The sequence below is a fragment of the Mustelus asterias genome, chromosome 19 (genome assembly GCF_964213995.1).
Source record: "Mustelus asterias chromosome 19, sMusAst1.hap1.1, whole genome shotgun sequence".
Classification (NCBI taxonomy): Eukaryota; Metazoa; Chordata; class Chondrichthyes; order Carcharhiniformes; family Triakidae; genus Mustelus; species Mustelus asterias.
In genome coordinates this window covers 65,735,460-65,759,930 of record NC_135819.1, presented here as the reverse complement: position 1 = coordinate 65,759,930, position 24,471 = coordinate 65,735,460, and the positions used below count along the sequence as shown (strand labels likewise).

The following is a 24,471-nucleotide window of genomic DNA, read 5'->3' as shown; positions in this document are numbered from 1 at the left end:
CACTGAAATTCATTCAAGTTGCTCATTTGTATGGTAGGCAAAGCATTCTTTTGAACTGGCAGCAGCATTCTTTTAGTGGAAAATACCACTCGCATAACCAATGCACATTAGTAGTGTCAAATGGCTTGCTTCACCTGTTGCTCAAATGTTGAGATATTTTACCTTTTCCAGGATAATTTGAGATAGAACAGGCACTTTTCAGGTCTGAAAACAGTGGCTTCTGGTTTAGTGTGATACACACTGAACAGTGGTATGATCAGGATAGATCATTGTCCTGCAGGATGGCTTTGCTCTCTATTCGTACATGAAATTTGCAAGGCGAGCAAATGGTTGGGGCCCAAGATTGCTGATATAACCAATCTTCCAGCATGTTGAGTTATAAATCCAATGTGTATATTGACCATTGAAAGTAGGCTTTCGGTCGACAATAATGGAGAACCCATTTGCTGATTCCTCATATTGAGAAAAGGGAGCGTGTTTAGATGATTGAAGGGGTGATCTAATCCGGGTGCTTTGTGGTACAGATACAGAAAATAATTTCCTCTAATTGGGGAATCCAGAACAAGTGAGTATAATCTTGAAATTGGAGCTAAGCCATGTAGGAGCAATAGCAGGAAACGTTGCACACAGGGTAATAGAAATTTGGAAAGCGCTCCTCAAAAGACAGTCTGCTGGTCAGTTGAAATTTTCAAAACTTGGATTGATAGATATCTGGGCAGGAGGGAAGGGATACTGAACAAAGTCATATAAATGGAATTGAAGGACAGACCAACCATAATCTAACTGAATGATGGGGCATGCTCACGAATGACATACTCCTGTTCCTATGTCCCTAACTTGCCTTCCATTCATCAGCATTGCATGGCTGTAATGCTGTATACATTTCATTGATTTAAAAGATATCTAATAGTGAGATTTGCGATCAAAAAGAATGAAACAAACTTCTTACCCATTTAGGAATATAGAGTGCGGCTTCTTAAAGCTACATGAATTAAATAGGATCAATTTTTAAACAAAAATTAGCAAAGGAAAGGTGAAGTTTATTAGTCACAAGTAAGGCTTACATTAACACAGCAATGAAGTTTACTGTGAAATTCCCCTGGTCGCCACACTCCGGCGCCTGTTTGGGTCAATGCACCTAACCAGCACGTCTTTCAGACTGTGGGAGGAAACCGAAGCAAAGAACAAAGAAAATTGCAGCACAGAAACAGGCCCTTCGGCCCTCCAAGCCTGCACCGACCATGCTGCCCGACTTAACTAAAACCCCCTACCCTTCCGGGGACCATATCCCTCTATTCCCATCCTATTCATGTACTTGTCAAGACGCCCCTTAAAAGTCACTACTGTATCCACTTTCACTACCTCCCCCGGCAACGAGTTCCAGGCACCCACTACCCTCTGTGTAAAAAATCTGCGTTGTACATCTCCTTTAAACCTTGCCCCTCACACCTTAAACCTAAGCTCCCTAGTAATTGACTCTTCCACCCTGGGAAAAAGCTTCTGACTATCCACTCTGTCCATGCCTCTCATAATCTTGTAGACTTCTATCAGGTCTCCCCTCAACCTCCGTCGCTCCAGTGAGAACAAACCAAGTTTCTCCAATCTCTCATAGCTAATGCCCTCCATACCAGGCAACATCCTGGTAAATCTTTTCTGTACCCTCTCCAAAGCCTCCACATCCTGCTGGTAGTGTGGTGACCAGAATTGAACACTATATTCCAAGTGCGGCCTAACTAAGGTTCTATAAAGCTGCAACATGACTTGCCAATTTTTAAACTCAATGCCCCGGCCGATGAAGGCAAGCATGCCGCATGCCTTCTTGACTACCTTCTCCACCTGCATTGCCACTTTCAGTGACCTGTGTATCTGTACACCCAGATCCCTTTGCCAACCAATACACTGAAGGGTTCTGCCACCCGGAGGAAACCCTCGCAGACACGAGGAGAACGTGCAAACACCACACAGACAGTGACCCAAGCCAGGAATCGAACCTGGGTCCCTGGTGCTGTGAGGCTAAGCTAGTATCTCACAAAGGGGAGGTTTGCGCCATTCGGAATTCTACACTCTTGGTAAAAATGATGATTCCTGCTGACCTGCACTACTTCCCAACCTGGGGTCATGTTGATTCCCTGATTCTTCATGAGATGTTCCAGAGGCTTCTCTCGAATGATTGACATGGATTGTTAGTTAGAAACATGTTTGCCAAATATTTTTTAAAAAAGAAAGTGGAATTTAAATATTGTTTAAAACCGCATCAATCACAACAGGGAGGGAAACGGGGTTATAAATATGGGAGGGTTAAAAGATGGCATTGGACCAAAAGCCTAATTACCCTAACTGAAAGAATAAGCTGATTATCCTTGGTTATTTGATTGTGTTATGAACGTGCTGTGTTCTTCCACTTTTTAATCCTGCGACATTCGCAGTATAATAAGAGGCCGGGCTGCAGTAGCTGAGTATAATGTGATGTATTGGTGAATGTCAAGGAAATAAAAGGAGTGGAATTGCATGAGGCATTACTTTAAAAACTAGAGCTTAAGGTTGGTTTAAAATTTTCTCCGGGATCACTGGCATCAGCTCTCTGGGATCAGCTCTCAATTCTTCGGCACATCTGGGGATTCTGGAATAGGTGGCATTGCCCTTGAACTTTGATTAAAACATCAGAGTCACTTGGATAGGTTACTTACAAAAGCATTTAACTTTATCTCCTACTTTTGATCTGTGTCACTGGGAGAAGCTGGCATTATTCAAGATGTTCAAATCTGATGACATGAATTGGGATGATGCTCGTTTATGAAACATTGAACAAATGGACATGGGTGCTTTTTGCAGCAGCTATCCCTTTCCAGTTGTTTTGTATTCATGTGACGGTTAGAACCATAGAATCTCGAGGGAGACAATCTAAGGGTTTGGTTTTATTGGAAAGACTTCTGGTTGTTTACAGTAAAGAAAAATAAGATTGGTGTGTGCAATAGATTGAGTGTTTGCTGTTGAATCCTAAGTTGACTATTGTACCTGATGTAGCCAATATTGTAGCTTGTGAACTTTCCTGATGTCTTTCAACATAATTATGCTTTCACAATTTCTCAAAAATTAAATCCAATTTTATAACCCATCCTGTCTTAATCTACCAGAATAATTTTCCTGCATTCCAACCTGCAAAGGTGTAAGATCACAGATTTCAAAGTGGAAATTTCCATTTATCTCATAATAATCTTGTGTTTGCTATAAGAGTAATGGGTAAAATAGCTTTTTAAAATGTTTTTGTGAAGGTGATATGCCTGCTTTACACTATTGCTGGTATAATGTGATGTGGAGATGCCGGCGTTGGACTGGGGTAACCACAGTAAGAGTTTTAACAACACCAGGTTAAAGTCCAACAGGTTAATTTGGTAGCAAATGCCATTAGCTTTCGGAGCGCTGCTCCTTCGTCAGAGCACAGTGCTCCGAAAGCTAATGGCATTTGCTACCAAATAAACCTGTTGGTATAATGTGGCCAGGGTAGACCCAGGTTACAATTCCATGTCAAAGCAGTTTGGGAACAGTTTGTTTTTGCCTTAATTGATAAAGTAGTCACTTCAATGATGTAAGCTTACTCTTTACTGAAACACTTTGCTTTACTTCATTTTTTAAAGGGCTGGGTGTTGCGGTAAAGGTATTAGTGTGTTAACAAAGCATGTCTTTATGTGCAATTTCAGGGGATTAAGAGATCTCTAGAACTTGCTGATCAATTTCTGAGGTTCCATCATTTGCATGGGATAAATGAAATGTTCTTAGCCACTCCATCATTTATTTATCAGTATTTGATTTGTTCATTAACTTCCCATTAAACTTGTCACAAAGTTAAGCCTGGTAGCTAACAACACAAGTCTCCCTTTACCAAAATGATAGGTGTTAATACAATGCCAACAGCCTCTGGTCCAGAAAGGTAGCAATTTAACTGGCTAACACACATTCCTGCATGCAGCCAATTGTTAGATTTTTTAAAATACCATTTAAATTTGACGTTTTTGTGCTTTTCTAATGTATTTTTCTCTTGGACTGCAATATATCTTTCCTTTTTGTAATTCCCCTTTTTTGTACCTGGCTCTCCCTCCTTTCTTTGTTTCTTACCCTTAAATTTCATTAAAGAGGGATGCTGTTGCTCAAAGTTCCCAGGTGCCCCATTGTCCTCAGCATGTCATTATCGGCAGGTATATCCAGCTGGTTTCAATCCAAGACTTGAGACTGAAGGGTGAATTGAAAGGTTGAACTAATCATATATCTCTTGCTCCAGTAAGACATGGCCCATTCTTGAGATAGGACTATATATCTTCAAGACATAGAAATATAGCTAAGCAAAGTTCTTAAATGGTAACTTAAAATTCAAAGTGTTGTTTTATGGTCAATTTTTGAAAGTAAAACAAAATTGGTGCTTTCCTATCAAGAACCACCAGACTCATCGACATAGGATGGAATTTTCCATTCTGGAAACTGATGACTGGTGAGAACGTTAGTGTGACTCCCACTGGGTGACAGGGGCATCTGCACATGCATGATCTTGCTCATTAATTATACACCCATGAGGTGCTTGGCGAATCTTGTGGTGGGGCGGACAGGAAGTAACCTGATCCGCCTTTGCTCGCGGAGTTGAAGGTCCTGGCGCCAATGACACCCAAACAGGTATTCACCATATGCAGGCCAGGTGTTTTGTATGACTCCTCCAGAGTCCTGTAGCTCAGACTGGAAAAACTGGCAGATGTGAGCAGCTATATCCTGGAACGTACGAAGGTGCCTTCAGTACTGCTTTTCGCTCCTCCCTAGCAATACATCCATGCTAGGGCCTATGCCCACCATTGCAGAGGTCCATAATCGCCAACATCTTGACCTTCCAGAGGCCCCACTGCGTCTTGTTGCTCAAGCCCTTGCTTTTCTTGGCCTTGTGTCAACGGGCCTTCCTTCTCCTCATCTGGATGAGATCCATTACTAAGGCAGGGTTGCCTGCATCTGTGAATGTGTGAATGCACTGAAGTGATACATTTACTGAGTATGTCCTTTACATTTTTCCCTCCATTTCAAGCCAGCAGGCCAGTGAAAGAGGTGAAGCTTGCCAGGCATATGCCACTTATATTGCAGTCAGAAAACTGAGCATTCCAAATTCTTGCTGGTGGGGAATGAATTTGGAGAACCAATTTCATTCCAGCGAGGCGGCCTTTGAATCAGCATGCATGAGATGAAAATGTGATTTCCGATTATTGTTTGTCGGGAAGCTCGTCCTGTCTTTAACCCTCACTAAAGCTTGGAAAAACAAAGTTTACCTTGCTGTTGGGAAACATTTTCTTTGCCTCCTGACAAAGGAAGTGCCCCATCATAATTCCTGCCGCTAGCAGGAACGGAAAATTCCATCCATCGCCTGATATAGAATGACTACTAGAACAATAGCCTCTGTGTTGGAGTGACTTGACTTCAGAAGTTGCAGCTCCCCTTGGGGCATTGAATAATTGTTATGCTGCAGAATTTGAAACCGCTGTGGGAAGACAAGTTAGCTATATCTAAATTTTTAAAAAAGATTGAAGTGCTGGATGTGTAAGAGATGGTCAAACTGTCATGTTAAGTCCATTCAAAGCTGTCCAGCTGAGTAATCGGCAAGTAGGACTCGCATCAGTGGCGGAGTTCTAGAGGCCATGGAAGTTTAGGACTTAATCACCCTTTAACAAGGTGTACAAACTGACCACAATTGTTGATGTGTTTATTATAACACAATGACAAATGATCAGTACCATTTGCTCGATATAGGGAAGTTGTTTGTGTTAATCACGGACATCACGGAAGTGATGGGGATTGTATGCAAAACATGTTTGGGGCATTTTTGCCTTAGTTTCAGTGGATGGCAGCCTATCCACACAACTCAATGTGGGAGAAATTAATGTTCAAGTGATTTAATTGAATTGCAAAATGGCTGGGCAACCCTCCAACCGTATAGTTGATATTTTTTAGAATAGGGTATTATATTAATAAGGGAATTGCCTGACTTCAGTTTGTGCTGCCTTCCTTCATCTTGAAGTTCTTCAAATACTTTTAAAGATTGAACTTTAAGCGGTGCCGCTATTAATTGGGCTTAGCTTAAGTGTGCCGTTGACACTTATCGATTTTGTTTAGTTGTTCATTTGTTTTGATGTATTTGGTGTTAAGTTGCAGAGTTGGGATTTGTGCTGGTTACAAACCATTCTGATGACTGTGGCTTCCCGCAAGCTACACTTAATTTGGAATCTTTAGGAACCAATCACAAAACTTGGATTACTGAAGAATGATAGGTGCAGTTCTACATCCCATACAGTGCCTGTGGCAGTATAGTATGTTTCCAGTACATTGTCTACGTAAATTGTTATTTTGATTACGTGATAATTCAGTTCTTGCTAATAATTTTAAATTGGCTGGCAGTCTTGAATCTTAGATCAGACCACGTTTAATTGTAAATTATTTTGGTTATTGGTGCTTCAGGAACTTGGAATTTACAGGATTAAATGTAATTCTCCATATAAAACTAACAGTCGTGTTCACAAAGTTGTGAACTCCTGAAATGAGTATTGTAAGTTTCAATTCATGGGTTGTTGTTCAAATTGGCTATCTAATGGGTAACAGTCAATTGACCATTAAGTGATGATTGCCATTTTTATATTTCATTGAGCAGTGTGGTGGCAAAGCCGCAATGACTAAGGGCCAAATATAGTTCTGCTCTTACCTTGGTGTTGGAGCAGGGATCCAATCATGCATCGCCTGCTATCTACACCAAGCATGTGGTGTAGGTTTTTGTTTCTAAATTAAAAAGCATAAATGTCTTCAATATAAGGTTTTCAAATGGATCTCTAATAGTACAGTAAACCTATCCTTTTGTTCTGATTGGGCTGTTTTGAGTTATATTTTTACCTCGCTGATGAATACAAGTGTCATTTCACTTGGCCACTACAGTTAAACGAGGTGTGAAACTAACCGTCGTAGACATCCCAATTAAGTAAGGTATGTGCCCTCTGCAGTTTGATGATTCAGTAGCGATAGAAAACAACTTTGCAAAGGAAAGCCTAATGCGAGCTTGCCCTTGAATATCATAAATATACTACTTCCCTTTCTATATTTTTATTTCAGAATAACTTAACTGATCAATGGTTTATAGCAGCTGCCTTTATGCTCTTACCTAATCGAACATGAAACAAGATGCTTTTCAAAAATTCTTGATTCACAATACTCACTTTGTTGCTTGCTTTGGAGACATTTTAAAAAAAAGATAGTGTCACCCAAACACATTCTGTGGAGCTTTAATTTGAAATGGATTCTCTCACTAAAATTAATCTTGAGATTAAAACAAGTTATTTGTTTAATGGAAAATCGGTGCACAGTTCACCAGTCATTGCGAGGATCCTTAAAACTTCTGGCTGAGAGCCACGGTTCTAATTTGTAATATACTCGAGCCATTCCCATGAGCATGCTACAAGCCTTATTTTTTAATGGTGCAGATGTGGGTATGCATACACAAAGTACCAGTGGAAGCTAAAAAACCTATCATTATCAATTGTTTAATGCTTGTACTTCCACATTTAAACAGTAAAGCAAGTCAAAGGCTCACCTGACCCTGTCAGCCCCAAAATCATTCCTAAAAAGGAGCCTATTTGATTCCTTCAAATACCCAGAAATATGTTTAATTCTGTGACAGATGTGATATGTCAGTCTGGCTCACAGTAGATTGTTGGTTTCATTCCCATATTCTGTTTTCTTATCACACCAAGCACACCATTGATTTACAGTTCATAATAATTGTATAGATGTGGATATACCATATACAATAGTAACTAGAGTTTTGTGTCTACCAGAAAGCTTCATATTCCTCCGACCTTTGATTAACAGTCCATTTTATTACTTTCTGAAACAAATCTGTTTTGATATTGCCATTTTAATATCGTACTCACTTGTGTTTCGTTTGGACTTGAGATCCTTTGGCACTACTTCAAAGAAGAGCAGGAAGGTATCTGCCTCACTTTCTGGCCAGTATTTATCCCTGAATCAGCATTGCTTTTGCATGCAAATATACAAATTGATGGTTATCTTGTTTATGGGACAGTGCTAACTGCAAATTGGTTGCATTGTAGGACAACTGTGACTATACTTCAGATGTACTTCATTGGCTGTTAAATGGTTTAGGGATGTTTAAAAATTGTGAAAGGCACTCTTTGAATGCAATTAGTAGTTTTACATATCAAGCAAGCACAGCTTTGTATTAGAAATCTGTAGTTTTTCAGAGCAGGAACCTTCTCTTTATATCCAGAACTGGCTTGCCCACAGAAGGCAAAGAGTGGCTATAGATGGGTCATATTCTGCATGGAGGTCGGTCACCAGTGGAGTGCCCCAGGGATCTGTCCTGGGACCTTACTCTTTGTGATTTTTTATAAATGACCTGGATGAGGAAGTGGAGGGATGGGTTGGTAAGTTTGCTGATGACACAAAGATTGGAGGTGTTGTGGATAGTGTGGAGGGATGTCAGAAGTTGCAGCGAGACATTGATAGGATGCAAGACTGGGCGGAGAAGTGGCAGATGGAGTTCAACCCAGATAAGTGTGAGGTGGTTCATTTTGGCAGGTCAAATAGGATGGCAGAATATAATATTAATGGCAGTGTGGAAGATCAGAAGGATCTTGGGGTCCAAGTTCATAGGACCCTCAAAGCAGCTGTGCAGGTTGAGGCTGTGGTTAAGAAGGCGTATGGTGTACTGGCCTTCATCAATCGAGGAATTGAGTTTAGGAGTAGTGAGATAATGTTGCAGCTATAGAGGACCCTGGTCAGACCCCACTTGGAGCATTGTGCTCAGTTCTGGTCGCCTCATTACAGGAAGGATATGGAAGCCATAGAAAGGGTGCAGAGGAGATTTACAAGGATGTTGCCTGGGTTGGGGGGCATGCCTTATGAGGATAGGTTGAGTGAGCTCGGCCATTTCTCCTTGGAGAGACGAAGGATGAGGGGTGACCTGATAGAGGTGTATAAGATGTTGAGAGGTATTGATTGAGTGGACAGTCAGAGGCCTTTTCCCAGGGCTGAAATGGTTGCCACAAGAGGACACAGGTTTAAGGTACAGAGGAGATGTCAGGGGTAGGTTTTTCACCGAAGGTGGTGCGTGCGTGGAATGGGTTGCCAGCAACGGTGGTGGAGGCAGATTCATAGAAATCATAGAAACCCTACAGTGCAGAAGGAGGCCATTCGGCCCATCGAGTCTGCACCGACCACAATCCCACCCAGGCCCTATCCCCACATATTTACCCACTAATCCCTCTAACCTACGCATTTTAGGATTCTAAGGGGCAATTTTTAACCTGGCCAATCAACCTAACCCACACATCTTTGGACTGTGGGAGGAAACCGGAGCACCCGGAGGAAACCCACGCAGACACGAGGAGAATGTGCAAACTCCACACAGACAGTGACCCGAGCCGGGAATCGAACCCGGGACCCTGGAGCTGTGAAGCAGCAGTGCTAACCACTGCGCTACCGTGCCACCCAGGGTCTTTTAAGAGACTTTTAGATGAGTACATGGAACTTAGTAAGATAGAGGGTTATAGGTAAGCCTAGTAATCGCTAAGGTAGGGACATGTTCGGCACAACTTTGTGGGCTGAAGGGCCTGTATTGTGCTGTAGTTTTTCTATGTTTTTTTCTATATATATAAATAATCTATATTATAATATATATACCAGTTACAGTCCTTGATCACATCTACCACAGTTTACAGTGGACATGTTCTGAAGTGTCCAGGAATGCTCTCTGTATTGGACGTTACTGCAACAGCCTGCTAGATGGGATAGGAGTGAGGAAGAGGGCAACTTGAAGATATCCATGGTGGTAATCTGATATTAAAAGGCTGAATGTTTTGAACAAGAAATGGGAGTGGTCCCTGTCATTCTGTCAAAAGTGCAGGAAATTGACCTGAAATAACAGCTCTAATTTTAAAATTGTGACCCAAAGAGGAAATGGTTTCTTTCTCACTACTCTAGCAAACTCTTTAATAACTGATGTTCCGTCAAATTAATATAGTTTTATGATCTGCCAATATTTTATATGACTTGTAGTGACTGTTCTCAGAATAATTGGTGGGATAAAGTGTTCTGATTCAGACATCAGTCCAACTTTGAGATATTGACTGGGCTTTGGAAATCAAACATTTTCAATTCAGGTCTTCAGTATCTGCAATTTTCCTTTTCATTTTTACCGACTGTAAGTATTCTCCAAATTTGGCACCATGCTGGCTGGCAGGAATTAAATAAATTTGTTGTGCCTGAAGCTGATCTGAGTCTTTTCTCTTGTTCAATAGGTTAATGTAACAGTGGACTACATCAGACAAGCCACGCCATCCACGAATGTGACCCCGGCATTCCCTGAACGCACCTGTTCCACAGTTACTATTGGCGGAATGTGAGTAGATCAGAACTGGGGCAGATTTCTTGGAGAACCAGTTAGTGATTTTTTTATTGACTAAAGGTAATTTGATCACAGGAGACTTAACTGTGGGAAGGCGAGGGTGGCATCCAGCTAACATAAGAACATAAGAAATAGGAGCAGGAGTAGGCCATCTGGCCCTTCGAGCCTGCCCCGCCATTCAACAAGATCATGGCTGATCTGAAGCGAATCAGTTCCACTTACCCGCCTGCTCCCCATATCCCCTAATTCCCTTATCGATCAGAAAACTATCTACCCGTGATTTAAACATATTCAACGAGGAAGCCTCCACCACTTCAATGAGCAGAGAATTCCAGAGATTCACTACCCTCTGAGAGAAGAAGTTCCCCCTCAACTCTGTTCTGAACCGGCCCCCCCTTATTTTGAGGCTGTGCCCTCTAGTTCTGGTTTCCCTTCTAAGTGGAAAGAATCTCTCCACCTCTACCTTATCCAGCCCCTTCATTATCTTATATGTCTCTATAAGATCACCCCTCATCCTTCTAAACTCCAACGAGTACAGACCCAATCTGTTTAATCTCTCCTCATAAGCTACACCCCTCATCTCCGGTATCAACCTGGTGAACCTTCTCTGCACTCCCTCCAAGGCCAATATATCCTTTCGCAAATAAGGGGACCAAAACTGCACACAGTACTCCAGTTGCGGCCTCACCAGTGCCTTGTACAGTTGCAGCAAGACCTCCCTGCTTTTATATTCTATCCCCCTCGCGATAAAGGCCAACATTCCATTCGCCTTCTTGATCACCTGCTGCACCTGCAGACTGAGTTTTTGCGATTCGTGCACAAGGACCCCCAGGTCCCTCTGCACAGTCGCACGATGTAATTTTTCTCCATTTAAATAATATTCCAATTTACTATTATTTCTTCCAAAGTGGATAACCTCACATTTGCTAACGTTATATTCCATCTGCCAGATCCTCGCCCACTCGCTCAGCCTATCCAAATTTCTCTGCAGACTTTCCACGTCCTCCACGCAATTCACTTTCCCACTCACCTTCGTGTCATCAGCAAACTTGAATACCCTAGATTCAGTCCCCTCCTCCAGATCATCTATGTAAATGGTAAACAATTGAGGCCCCAGCACCGATCCCTGCGGCACGCCACTGGTCACCAACTGCCAACCAGAAAAGCACCCATTTATCCCAACTCTCTGCTTCCTGTTAGATAGCCAATTCCCAATCCACGCCAACACCTTACCCCTAACTCCGTGTACCCCAATCTTCTGCAGCAACCTTTTGTGAGGCACCTTATCGAACGCCTTCTGGAAATCTAAAAACACCACATCCACTGGTTCCCCTCTGTCAACCGCACTAGTGACATCTTCATAAAAGTCCAGTAGATTCGTCAAACACGACTTTCCCTTCATGAATCCATGCTGCGTCTGCTTGATCGAACCATTCTTATTCAGGTGCTCTGTTATTTCCTCTTTAATAATGGACTCTAGCATCTTCCCAACTATGGACGTTAAGCTAACCGGCCTGTAGTTACCCGCCTTTTGTCTACTTCCTTTTTTAAACAGCGGCGTAACAGTAGCTGTTTTCCAGTCAGCCGGCACTACCCCAGTGCAGTAATAATGTTTCTGCTGCTTAAATTTGTTTTAACACCATATAGTCTGGACATTTGCGGAAGAGCGCCTTTTGGGATTTAAATGTGTACAGCTTCCAAAATGTCAATTCTTGAAAATGTCATACTCAGCCATTGTTCCTCACTCATTAGATTATTGTTTGAGTGATGTCTCTGGGGATTGATGTCGCAGTGCTCATTCCTATGATGCAGTAAATATTACAAAAACTTGTTTCAATATTTCTGCTGGTTTCCCAGAGAACATAATGTTATAAAATATTTGTGGGCAATAATGTGCTTTGGAGAGTAATTTTGCAAATATTGCTGTTCCCGAGACACAGGCAACTGGAGCTGGTTGAGGAAAAACTGTGTGTCTGCTGTCTGCACCAGTGACTGCCAAATTTTAGCAAAGAACTCTTGTTCAGTTGTAACGTCAATGGATGCGATGTGTTCTTTAAGTAAATTCAGTAAACGAAATAAGTATATCACACACGTCCCTCTCCATGTTATGACCTGCACTTGCAGTCCTTAGCTATGTACATTTTCACCAGTATCAGTGTTGCACCATTAAGCATTTTGCGATGACACTTTGTATTACTGTGTGGGAAAAAAATATGCTGGATTAAAACAACATTGTTTTCTCTTGCATGGGAGATTTGTACAACTTGAACGATTGGGCCCAGGGCTCTGTTTTAGACTCCCTTGGGTCGTCTTGACACACAGGGAAGGGGCTGACTGCTCAATTACATTGCTCCATATCCTGGAGTCACATGTTTTGCTTGGAACCTGCTTCACTACTTGGAGAAAGCAAGAGAGTATTAAGAAGGGGGAAATAATCCTTACCCACTCTTGGAGCTTGTTTAAGTTTAAACCTATGCTCATAATCTAAGTCAGAGAGTTTGCTCGTATCTGCAAATTTGTGTCCCTCAGCAATTTAAATTGAACTTCTCGTTGATTCTTTCAACATGTTTTTATCCCTGTGCAATTCTCTTACTTTCTGTACAAATCAATTTTTTAGACATGCTGGGAAGACTGTTTTAAGACAACCTAGTTCATTACTAGCTAGGTACAGCACCATACCGAGTCAGTACAAGTTTTTTTTTCTGGGTCAGAGCATTGTGCAGATAGGTCTGAACCACTGTTGCAAATGGAGCTCTTCTGGGATACGGATCTCTTGATAAACCACATTGCTGATGTGAATAGAAAAATGTTCTGCTTAATTAATTTTCTCATCATCTGGAAATATATTGCTGATTGGTGAAGAAATATCAGCAAAGTATTTTTGTTATGAAAGTACTCCTCCACATTGCTGAATGTGTTCTGATATTGAACAGCTAAGAACTGCGCAGGTCCTAGCTATGCCTGCCTTTTTGTGGGATGTGTGCTGCTATCCTAGTTAGGCTCCCTCCCTTACCTCTTTTCCAGTACCTATTGGTGCCACTTTCTGCTCTTTCCCTGAAATAGAAAATTTCATTGATTGTGCTTTCAATTTCCACCCCTCTTTTGTCTTCATATGGTCTATCTCTGATTCTTCCCTTCCTCTCCCTAACTTCCCTATCTCTATTACAGGGGAATCAACCAATATTCATTTAAGTCTGTGGACTCCCATAGATACCCTGTCTACATTCCCACAAATCCAGCTTCCTGTAAGGATTCAGTTCCATTCTTCCAGTTTCTTCAACGTTATCGCATTGTTCCGACAATGCAGCATTCCAGAATATGTCCAATATGTCTTACCTTTTTATCAGCTAGGGTCTCTTCCTCCACCCCCATTCCTGCAATTGTGGTTGACGGGGCCCTCGACTGTGGCCCTCCCGCTCCCTTCCAGAAGCACACTGGGTTCCCCTTGTCCTCACCTTCCACCTCATCAGCTTCCGCAATCGATAGATCATCGCTAGTTCTATTATCTCCAGAGTGATGCCACCATCGACATGCTGACTTACCTTTCCTCTTGCTGCTCTTCCCACCCCTTCCACTTGCTGAAAACATATCATATTGCTTTTCTCAAACCTGAATTTTATTTTCTGTACCAATGTTGCTGGACTTGCTGAACATTTCTGGCATGTTCTGTTTTTAATTTGTATTTCCAGCGTTCACTATATTTTGCTTTGTATAGTATGCAATGTGTTTTCTTTCTTTTTCGGAGATGAGAATGGAAGATCATTTTGATAGGACATTTGGAGTTACTGAATAACTTTGCGAATACATGCACGGTTACCAAACTGTCAAAATAACCCATTGATGGATTCTCACTTACAAAATAATACTATTGCTTTAGCTAACCTGGTCAGAGAAATTGGAGCTCTATTCAATAGACCAGTGAAAGATAAGAAGAGATGACAGTTATATTCAAAATTGAGAGGTTTCCATTGATTGACAAGTGGATAGCTGGGTAAATGAAGAGAAGAGGTTGGGTGAAATCTTTTCGCAAAGCATTGTACCAAGATGGAATATTTGGCCTGAAATTTGTGGTGACAGAATTCATAACTTTTACTGGCAACAACAACTTGCATTAATATAGTACCTTGAAGATAAATCATTTTGGGATGCTCAAGGAAAATTAAATGTTGTTAAAAGGATTACAAAGAATGTAGGAAAAGTGCAGGGAAATGTTACCAAGTGGGTATCTCTTTCAAAAAGTTAGTGATGGACTAGTACAAAGAACAAAGATCAGTACAGCACAGGAAACAGGCCCTTCGGCCCTCCAAGCCTGTGCCACTCCTTGGTCCAACTAGACCAATCGTTTGTATCCCTCCATTCCCAGGCTGCTCATGTGACTATCCAGGTAAGTCTTAAACAATGTCAGCGTGCCTGCCTCCACCACCCTACTTGGCAGCGCATTCCAGGCCCCCACCACCCTCTGTGTAAAAAACGTCCCTCTGATATCTGAGTTATACTTCGCCCCTCTCAGCTTGAGCCCGTGACCCCTCGTGATCGTCACCTCCGACCTGGGAAAAAGCTTCCCACTGTTCACCCTATCTATACCCTTCATAATCTTGTACACCTCTATTAGATCTCCCCTCATTCTCCGTCTTTCCAAGGAGAACAACCCCAGTCTACCCAATCTCTCCTCATAGCTAAGACCCTCCATACCAGGCAACATCCTGGTAAACCTTCTCTGCACTCTCTCTAACGTCCTTCTGGTAGTGCGGCGACCAGAACTGGACGCAGTACTCCAAATGTGGCCTAACCAGCGTTCTATACAGCTGCATCATCAGACTCCAGCTTTTATACTCTATACCCCGTCCTATAAAGGCAAGCATGCCATATGCCTTCTTCGCCACCTTCTCCACCTGTGTTGCCACCTTCGAGGATTTGTGGACTTGCACACCTCGGTCCCTCTGTGTTTCTATACTCCTGATGACTCTGCCATTTATTGTATAACTCCTCCCTACATTATTTCTTCCAAAATGCATCACTTCGCATTTATCCGGATTAAACTCCATCTGCCACCTCTCCGCCCAATTTTCCAGCCTATCTATATCCTGCTGTATTGCCTGACAATGCTCTTCGCTATCCGCAAGTCCAGCCATCTTCGTGTCATCCGCAAACTTGCTGATTACACCAGTTACACCTTCTTCCAAGTCATTTGTATATATCACAAATAGCAGAGGTCCCAGTACAGAGCCCTGCGGAACACCACTGGTCACAGACCTCCAGCCGGAAAAAGACCCTTCGACCACTACCCACTGTCTCCTATGGCCAAGCCAGTTCTCCACCCATCTAGCCACTTGTCCTTGTATCCCATGAGCCTTAACCTTCTTAACCAACCTGCCATGTGGGACTTTGTCAAATGCCTTACTGAAATCCATATAGACGACATCCACGGCCCTTCCTTCATCAACCGTTTTTGTCACTTCCTCAAAAAACTCCACCAAATTTGTAAGGCACGACCTCCCTCTTACAAAACTGAATGAACCTTTGCTCTGTAAAGCCCATGTAAGGTTGCCAGATGTTCATATTGGCATTGTTCACTTAAGGCTAGCCTAAGCAGAGGGCTCAGCTGGTCAGGCAGCACCTGTGCAGACAGGGAAAGAGTTAACATTCAGTTCAATGACCCTTCATCTGTCCTGATTTGCATTATTTTGGGGAAAAGTCCTGTGGCATTTTATTAAAAAAAGGGGGGGGGTGCAAGTGGTGGGGGTTGTAAAACAGTTGTTTTAACATTTTCTGTAACCCTTATTCCTATTTCTTACCAGATTACCCAGCTTCTGTTATTAACATCCTACTAACCCGAACTTTGTTCTGCTTTAATCAATTTTTTTCTTCCTCATTTTGTTTCAAGTTTGTAGAGTCTTGTATTTATGTCCTTGACCTGTGCTTAACATCTGTGAACTTGTTTCTTTTAATTGTCTAGATTGATGTCCCCTTAATAATGTAGTCTTCAAAGCTCACGCAACTCCGATCTGCTGCTGTGTGTATTTCTTGGTCACTGATTTGCTCTATTTGAATTTTGACCTGGAAGTTCAGAAATGGCCTTCAAGGTTGGGTAAATTCCTAAAATTTGAATGCTTGGGTCTGTCTTTGTCAGCAACTTGAGAGATGGGTAAATTAATGGGTGTAGATTTTAAACTTTGTGTTCCAGTGGCTCATGGTTAGCACTTAAGTAGTCCATGAAACAGCACACCTGGTCTCGAGTTTTCCTTGTTCCGTCTTGGTGCTAATGCATGAGGCGCTGCCCCATTGTACGGAAGAGAATTTGTTCAATTCTGATGCAAAATTGCTATCTAGCAGCTGACTTGAAGATGGCTTGAGCCATCTTAAGCTTGCGTAGTGGCTGAGTATTAGCTATAAAAACAGAAATGCTAGAAAAACTCAGCCGGTCTGGCAGCATCTGTAGAGAGAGAAACAAGAGTTAATGTTGCGAGTCTGTATGACTCTTCTTCAGAGCACTCATAACTAGGAATATCAAGTAAATTGGAATAAATAAAACAAGAATTTGGAAGTATAGGCAGGATTTTTCCATTAGGGGTCATGACCCTGAAACGGCAATCAAATACTGGCTCTGCCCCTGCACCATGTCGGGTATGATGCCACGGGTCCTTTTCCCCAAAATAATGCAAATCAGGACAGATGAAGGGTCATTGAACTGAATGTTAACTATCTTTCCCTGTCTGCACAGGTACTGCCTGACCAGCTGAGCCCTCTGCTTAGGCTAGCCTTAAGTGAACAATGCCAATTATGAACATCTGGCAACCTTACATTCATTCAGTCCATCACTAACTTTTTGAAAGAGATACCCACTTGGTCGCATTTCCCTGCACTTTTCCCATATTTTTTGTAATTATTCTTAAAACATTTAATTTTCCTTCAGCATCTCGAGATGATTTATCTTGAATAAAGAAAAAACAGCTCCCAGGCTACCATTGTGGAGGGGGAAATCTTTCTGCAGGGCTGTCGACCGGGTAAATGCGGAAGCTGTGGAAGGTGGGTGGGAATTGGGCCTAGTGATCCAGGAGTACTAGCCACCTGGTCTGCCAGGAGTCTGCCTCCAGGCATCTGCTGTGGTCCCGATGCTGCAGGAGACCTTTCAGGCCAACTGCAAAATTCCAGACAGCCTCTGGTCCTTAATTGAACTTTTAATTGAGTTAACAAGCTATTGGAAATTCCACAACTGCCCACTTCTGCTCCTGCCCCCTATATTGGCACCAAAATGTCGCCCGCAGTTATTCAGAGTTGAAAAAAAGGCAAAATACTGTAGATGCTGGAAATCTGAAATAGAAAACAGGAAATGCTATAAAAACTCAGCAGGCCTGGAAGCATCTGTGGAGAGAGAAACGTAGTTAAGGTTTTGAGTCTATATGACTCTTCAGTTCTTATGTTGGCAGCTGTGAATGCAAACTGAGCATCACTTGGCTGCAGCCATATAATAGGGTACCTTTGTACCATCATTATGTTTCTTTGTATAGTGTTAAGTTGCTGCATTGGAATGTTTGGAAGCTAGATAGCAGCTTTTGGATAGTGTGCGTATGGAGTGCAGTGCTATCTTGTAGACAGGGAAAACAAAATCAATTCAAAACTCTTGGCATGTTTGTGGAAAATGTGTGCTTTGCAGTCGTGATCTATCTGTTTCTTCTATTCAAAAATATAACTTGACTTTTTTGTGTAAAGAGTTTGTCTGGGCTGAGCACCTCTTCAGAGGTACAGTGGTCTATCTAAAGAGATGGGTATTTAAGAGCACTTTTGGAGCCTGTTCTATCCACTAGAGTTAGTAAATAAAAATAACACTAGCAGAAAGAAAGCTGCCAGCTTTTCTGGCTGAGCAAGCAACCATTGGCAGACGGACTTGAAGATCTCCAAACTGTCTTTTTGATTTGGGAAATATAACCCACATAAACCCAACAAACAGAAAAAAATGTCTTGGGCAGTAGATTCATCCTTTGCAGAAAGTTAGTGTTTCAAAAATTTTCAATGATTTAAAAATAACTGTTGTGTGTCATTCCCAATATCCGTTTCCCAGCATTGCTGCTCAAAGACAGCTGTACTGTTGCGCTAACAAATGTGAATTCATCAGTTGTTTCTGTATTCATGCAGCAGTGTTGGAGTTTGCCTTATTTTAATAGAAGATTGAAGAACAAAATGCTGCCCCTGTGCTTTTATCAAAATTTATATTTCATAATTACCAAACCATTTTTGTGGAAACTAATTTATCTTGTTAAAATTCCTGTGTTTATTTTAAATACTGTTGTAACTGCTGTTCTGTCACTGTTGAGGCGCACTTGCAGGCTGTAGTCGTAGGTTGTTAAACTGACAAGCTCATTCTCTTATTACAAATTATTCCTTCGTGCTTTGAATATGAAATGGAGGGCATCACTGAATTCATCAACACAGTGGAACTGGCAAACCCTGTAAGATGTTAATGGATGTTGAAAAAGGACAAGACTTTAAAGTCGTACAGCTGCTTGTGGTAACTGTATTTAACAAAAGCAGTGAACCCATGTGAGATTTCCCCCTCTTTTTAATGTTTCCAATTTTTTTCAATGGAACAATTTGATTAATTTTGAACGGAGGTTAAGCAATATGTCAGAAAACTTATTGAGCAACTGATGACATAGGTCAGTGGTGGACAATCTGTGCCCTGGAGGCCATGTGTGACCCATGAGGCATTTTGACCATTGCCCACGTGCAGGATTACCAGGTTCCGCTGATTTCTGTCTGTATAATTATTTCCTACCAGTATGACTGAAGTGTTAAGCACGTAAAGCAAGGGCAAGTGAAGTGAGGTGCATTCTGATTGCTTACAACATTGATGGCGAGAGTCATGCACTCCCTCTGCACCCAAAGTGTAAATATTTATTTTTATATCATTTGAGGTTGATCTATAAATGTATAAATAGTTAATTTTCTATGATTCATTATGAAACATTCAGCATGTATTAAATGTGTTTAATCTTATTCGTGGAGTCATGGCTGCTGAGCAAGCTTGATTTCAATCTTGTGGCCCATTGAGATGAAGGAGGGCCCTTGATGCGGCCCACTCATCATTCTAGGTTGCCCATCACTAGCACAGGGTCATGTGTTTGGAGGGATGTGGTTTGAATCCTTACCCACCTCTGCACCCACGAAGTTGCTATTGGGAGGGTGAAATGGAGGCTGGGAAGATGTTGCCTCGGAGCTTGTGTGCAGCTCCTTGAGGCCAAGTCAGAATAGTATTGACTTAGGTTTTTTTCTGAAAAGTTAAAAGTTTATTTATTAGTCACAAGTAGGCTTACATTCACACTGCAATGAAGTTACTGTGAAAATCCCCTAGTCGCCATACTCCGGCATCTGTTCGGATACACTGAAGGAAAATTTACCATGGCCAATTCACCTAGTGTGCACATCTTTGGACTGTGGGAGGAAACCGGAGCACCTGGAGGAAATCCTCGCAGACACGGAGAACGTACAAACTCCACACAGACAGTGACCCAAGCCAGGAATCGAACCTGGGTCCCTGGTGCTGTGAAGAGCAATGCTAACCACTGTGCCACCGTTATTCATTCTTGGGATACAAATATTACTGGCAAGGCAGTGCTGTTCTGACTTTACCAACTGTGTTGCAAGTCAAATAAGACAACTCCCCGGAGGTTATGAAGATTCACCTAAGGAGGTGGTTTTGAGAGTATTTATGGAAGCAGTAAAGCCTCTACAATCAAATGCATATGTTGCTGGTTTAGGGAGAATCCACTGGCTTTCATGTGTGTGTTGTTGGGCTTGATATTCACTCCTAATTTGATTTCCTTTCTGCATCTTGATTCCTCCTTAAATTGTTGCTATGCGTGGGTCCTCTCTGTTGGATTAGGTGGTGTGGAGCCAGATACGAAGGTGGCAACTGTGACTTTCAAACAATTCCACACTCAGTTTGTAGAATATGCTTGTGATATAAACATGATGGATTTCAAAGCTGCCAGAGGATTTGCAAGTGATTCTGTAAGGAAATACTCTTGCCAATGTTCGTAAATAAATGGCTGTGTGGCATACATCACAACAAGAAATTCATCTTTGGTTCAACTCCCACCTTGAAGGAACCTCTCACGATTATATATATATTTTTGGTTAGAAATGGCTTTCTGTTTCAGTAACTGGGTTGTTTACATCAATCATTGTGACAGTCATCAGAAGTTGATTTTAAGTGTGCTTGACATTGCTGATTCCTTTTTAAGCAGACAGCGATATGTTTCTGTTGGTTTTATTTCTATATTAACAGGGATTTTTTTGTAAACTCTGTCACCAATGGTTTGGCTGCCATCAGCTTGGTTGTGAAAAAGACTCCTGTTACTTATTTGTGTTGCACAAAAATCAGATAAAAGCTTTTGCAAATAAAACATATCCGGTGTGCAACTCTACAAATGGGAAATGCTGGAATACTATTATTTAGCTCTGAAACACATTGTTCTGTTGTTATGGTGCAAACAAGATGCATGTTGTCATCTACAAACAGTAACTCTAGCAAAGATGAGTTCATGGTTTGGGTGTAAATTGTTCTGGAGGTGGGTCATATTTTTGAAACATTCATGCATTTTTCTATTCGAATTGATTGGCGCATTTCAAGTATTATAACAGGTTGGCGAGATGCATTATTTCCCATATGACAAATGTGTGTTGGAAAAATCTTTGATCGTAGAGTGTAAAGGAATGCTGAAGGAAGACTCTTTTACAAGATGTCACAGCAGAATTTTTAAGATTGAAAACACAAGATTTAGAACTCTTGGTGAAAACCCATTTATAAATTTATAATGACAACCCCTCGAGGCTGCAGATGTTTTATCCCTGTAATAAGAGGTGTGCTAATTGAAGGACATTGCACCTGACTGGAACTAGTGTTCTGTATCCACTAACAGATCCGGTTTTTGTTTGTATTTCTCGCAATCTGCATTACCCAGATAATTGTTTATTGTCCATCTTTAAAACAGGTACTGTTTTAGTGACTATCATCTGTATTTTTACATAAACTGAAATTTGCTTGGGGCAATGATGCTGTTGTATCTCAAAATCATGCCTGACATAAAGAATTTTAGGTTGGATCAAACTTAACGCATTGCTCCCCTTCTTTCATCAATCACTGCAATCTTCTTTTAACTCATTTCAATTGATCTGGGCTGTAGTTCCAGAGATGATCGACACACTGAATAACCCCCCCCCCCCCCCCCCCCAAACGACTGTGATGTCAGCAGGGCATTTGACATCACAGCTGACTCTGACTGTGACCTGTGTTTTACCTGAAATGGAGAGCAACACCTCATATGCCATGCAGCAGTAAAGTTCCTTAATTTCAACCTCTTAAAGCCTTGTCTGACGCCAGCAACACTCTAGGTTCTGTGTGTGGAATGATGATTGCTGACTGATTATATATTGTTTTGTGATGTCAGCCTCTGCCCAATAAAACCTGAATTAAGCATTCCCCATTCAGCACTTTTCCAGCAAGAGAAAGGAATTCTCCGCATCAATCTTTGTCACATAGTTCTCTACACTGATTTGACACCTAGTAAAGGAGCAAAAACATTTGTGCGGCTCTGTTGAATTCGATTTGTGATATATTTGATGGATTTTGAAAATAGCTATTGAAGAGGACTGGGGGCAATATTGAAAAGGTGATTTATTTGTAGGCATTTTAAAAATGCATCTGCTTGAGCTGTGAAACGCAGTTGATTTAAATTTGCTTAGACACATGGTTTTGCAAATCAAAGTAAAGCATACCTCAATGATGTTGCAATGTGCTACCCTTTGAATAAATCTTTTACCTCCCCATAATTTGCTGGTTTCAGAGCTGGCTATTTACCCTGAATGATTCCTAAAATTCTCTTGAAATAAAAGCATCCAGTTGGTATCTTGTCCTCAAGTTGGACTCCAGGGGCTCGTGGTGGGGGAAGGATGGTCACTGTATACATATCAGGTCCAGAAATGTACTTTCAATTTTGTTTTTTTGGTACTTACATCTGCAGCTATAATCAATCTCAAAGTTTTCTTTGGTGTGCAAGGGAGTATGTTCTGCAAACCTAACAATTAAAGAAGGTTATATCTGGTGGAAGAAGACAAATCAGCTCGCAGGCATAGAGTCAGCTAAGAAATTCACTGAGGCAAATTGGTCCTGTATAATTTTAAAAACTTGTTGACAATTTGCAGTATAAATATTAATGATTACACTACTAACCATGTCAAGCTATCACACTTTTAAAAAGGAAAGATGCTTAATTGACTATAACTGAAGTGAACAAGAGCATGTTTGCAGTGCATTCTTATTAAATTCAAGCTTTTTTTGCTATATGCCCATCAGCTGTGCTGTGCCATTCTTCCTGTAGCTAATTTTACAAACTGATAGATAAGTACTTGTACAATAGATAGCTTCAATTTGTGTATTCTCTCTCCCCTGCTCAATGCCAGCATTGCTCTGGGCAGTAGGCATGTTGACTAAGTAGGGAAATTCTATTTGTATTATGTAAGACTCTGGGAATTTTGCTTTTTCTCTTCTGAGCATTGTATTCTGCAATTCAAAATTTATCTTGAGCCAAAAAATAGCAGTCTGGACTTTTGTTTTTAACTGTTCCCTTATTTTGTTAGTGTATTTTAGTTGATCATTGTGTGTTTAATATCATCAGGAATAATAAGGAAACAGATGCTCATAAATGTTGAGTTAGTGCCTTGAAATGGTATATCTTGATAAATTTTAGCCACAGTATAACCAGCCCATCCATCTTTAAAAAGATAGAATTATTACAAAATGGATGTTTGATGTCCTAGTGTTCAGTGGATGTAGCTTATAGATGAAAAGAAAATTGTTGAATAGATTCGGATGAAGTAAGGCTTTTTCCTCCATATGATCCCTTCCTTGCAGAATATCAAGCCAACTCCCTTTCAGTTAGTGTCTAGGGAGCCCTTAAATGAATATAGTGTCGAGAACCGAACCAATCTGACAATCTATTCCAGCTTCTATAGGTACTTTATAAAATAGCCTAATTCTGTCATTGCCATGATTTGGAGATGCCGGCGTTGGACTGGGGTAGGCACAGTAAGTAGTGTCTCAACACCAGGTTAAAATCCAACAGGTTCATTTGGTAGCACAAGCTTTTGGAGCACTGCCCCTTCCATCAGGTGAGTGCCTGATGAAGGAGCAGTGCTCCGAAAGCTCGTGCCTGATGCACTCACCTGTTGAAGGGGCAGTGCTCCGAAAGCTCGTGCTATCAAATAAACTTGTTGGACTTTAACCTACTTACTCTGTCATTACCATGCCTTTTACAACTTTTATCCCACTGTTGTTTCTCAGTCATGTTAATTATGTCTTTTGAAGATGAGGCCCCCCACCAATTTATTTGTTCCTTATAACTCCTAATATCAGAGACTTATCTTGTAATTTTGCTCTTCATAAACTGTCAGGCTTTTAGATGTCCTCTTTGTTGTAACCAGCACTGTATGTAATGCATGAGCTGCAACTTGACTGAATTGTGTACTTACTTGACATGATATATGGGGATTCTCTTTGTGGATTTCCAGATCTAATATTATTCCTGTGTTCCCATTCTCCATCAGCTGTTTAATACTATGTCAAACTCATTCTTTGCTAGATATCTCCGGGTACCAGATATCCGGGATATTGGTTTAAATGCAGGGAACCCATATGAAGTACAAGGTCTATAGCGCAGGACATCAAAGTGGAAGAGAGGTTACAAATTAGGAAGCAATGATTTAATTGGGTTTATTGATGAACCATTGATCTAAAATTTGCTGGAGCAAGGCATCACACAACATGACCCATGAGTTAGAGCTCCCTCCCCCATCCTTCAGCTCCGAGGTTGTGTTGCAATTTGCTGAAAGTGCTTGCTGATAACGGTGCAGCACGCACATCAGGGCACCTGAGACCTTGATGAACTATCGGCAAACGATCTATTTCCTTAACAAATGAGATTTAAGGATTGAGAAGGAAGTAGGAGGAGTTAGGATCAAATTGAGTACAGACTAGAAAT

The 24,471-nt window shown here is 41.4% G+C and overlaps 1 protein-coding gene across 1 annotated transcript in view; it reads left to right on the top strand.

Annotated features, from left to right (window-relative positions):
- Nucleotides 1-24,471, top strand: part of snd1 (staphylococcal nuclease and tudor domain containing 1) — a 909,008-nt gene that overhangs the window by 189,213 nt on the left and 695,324 nt on the right. Inside the window, exon 12 of the mRNA XM_078235739.1 lies at nucleotides 10,329-10,429. Within this exon, the coding sequence (XP_078091865.1) occupies nucleotides 10,329-10,429 (101 nt within the window). The remainder of the gene's footprint in view (nucleotides 1-10,328; nucleotides 10,430-24,471) is intronic.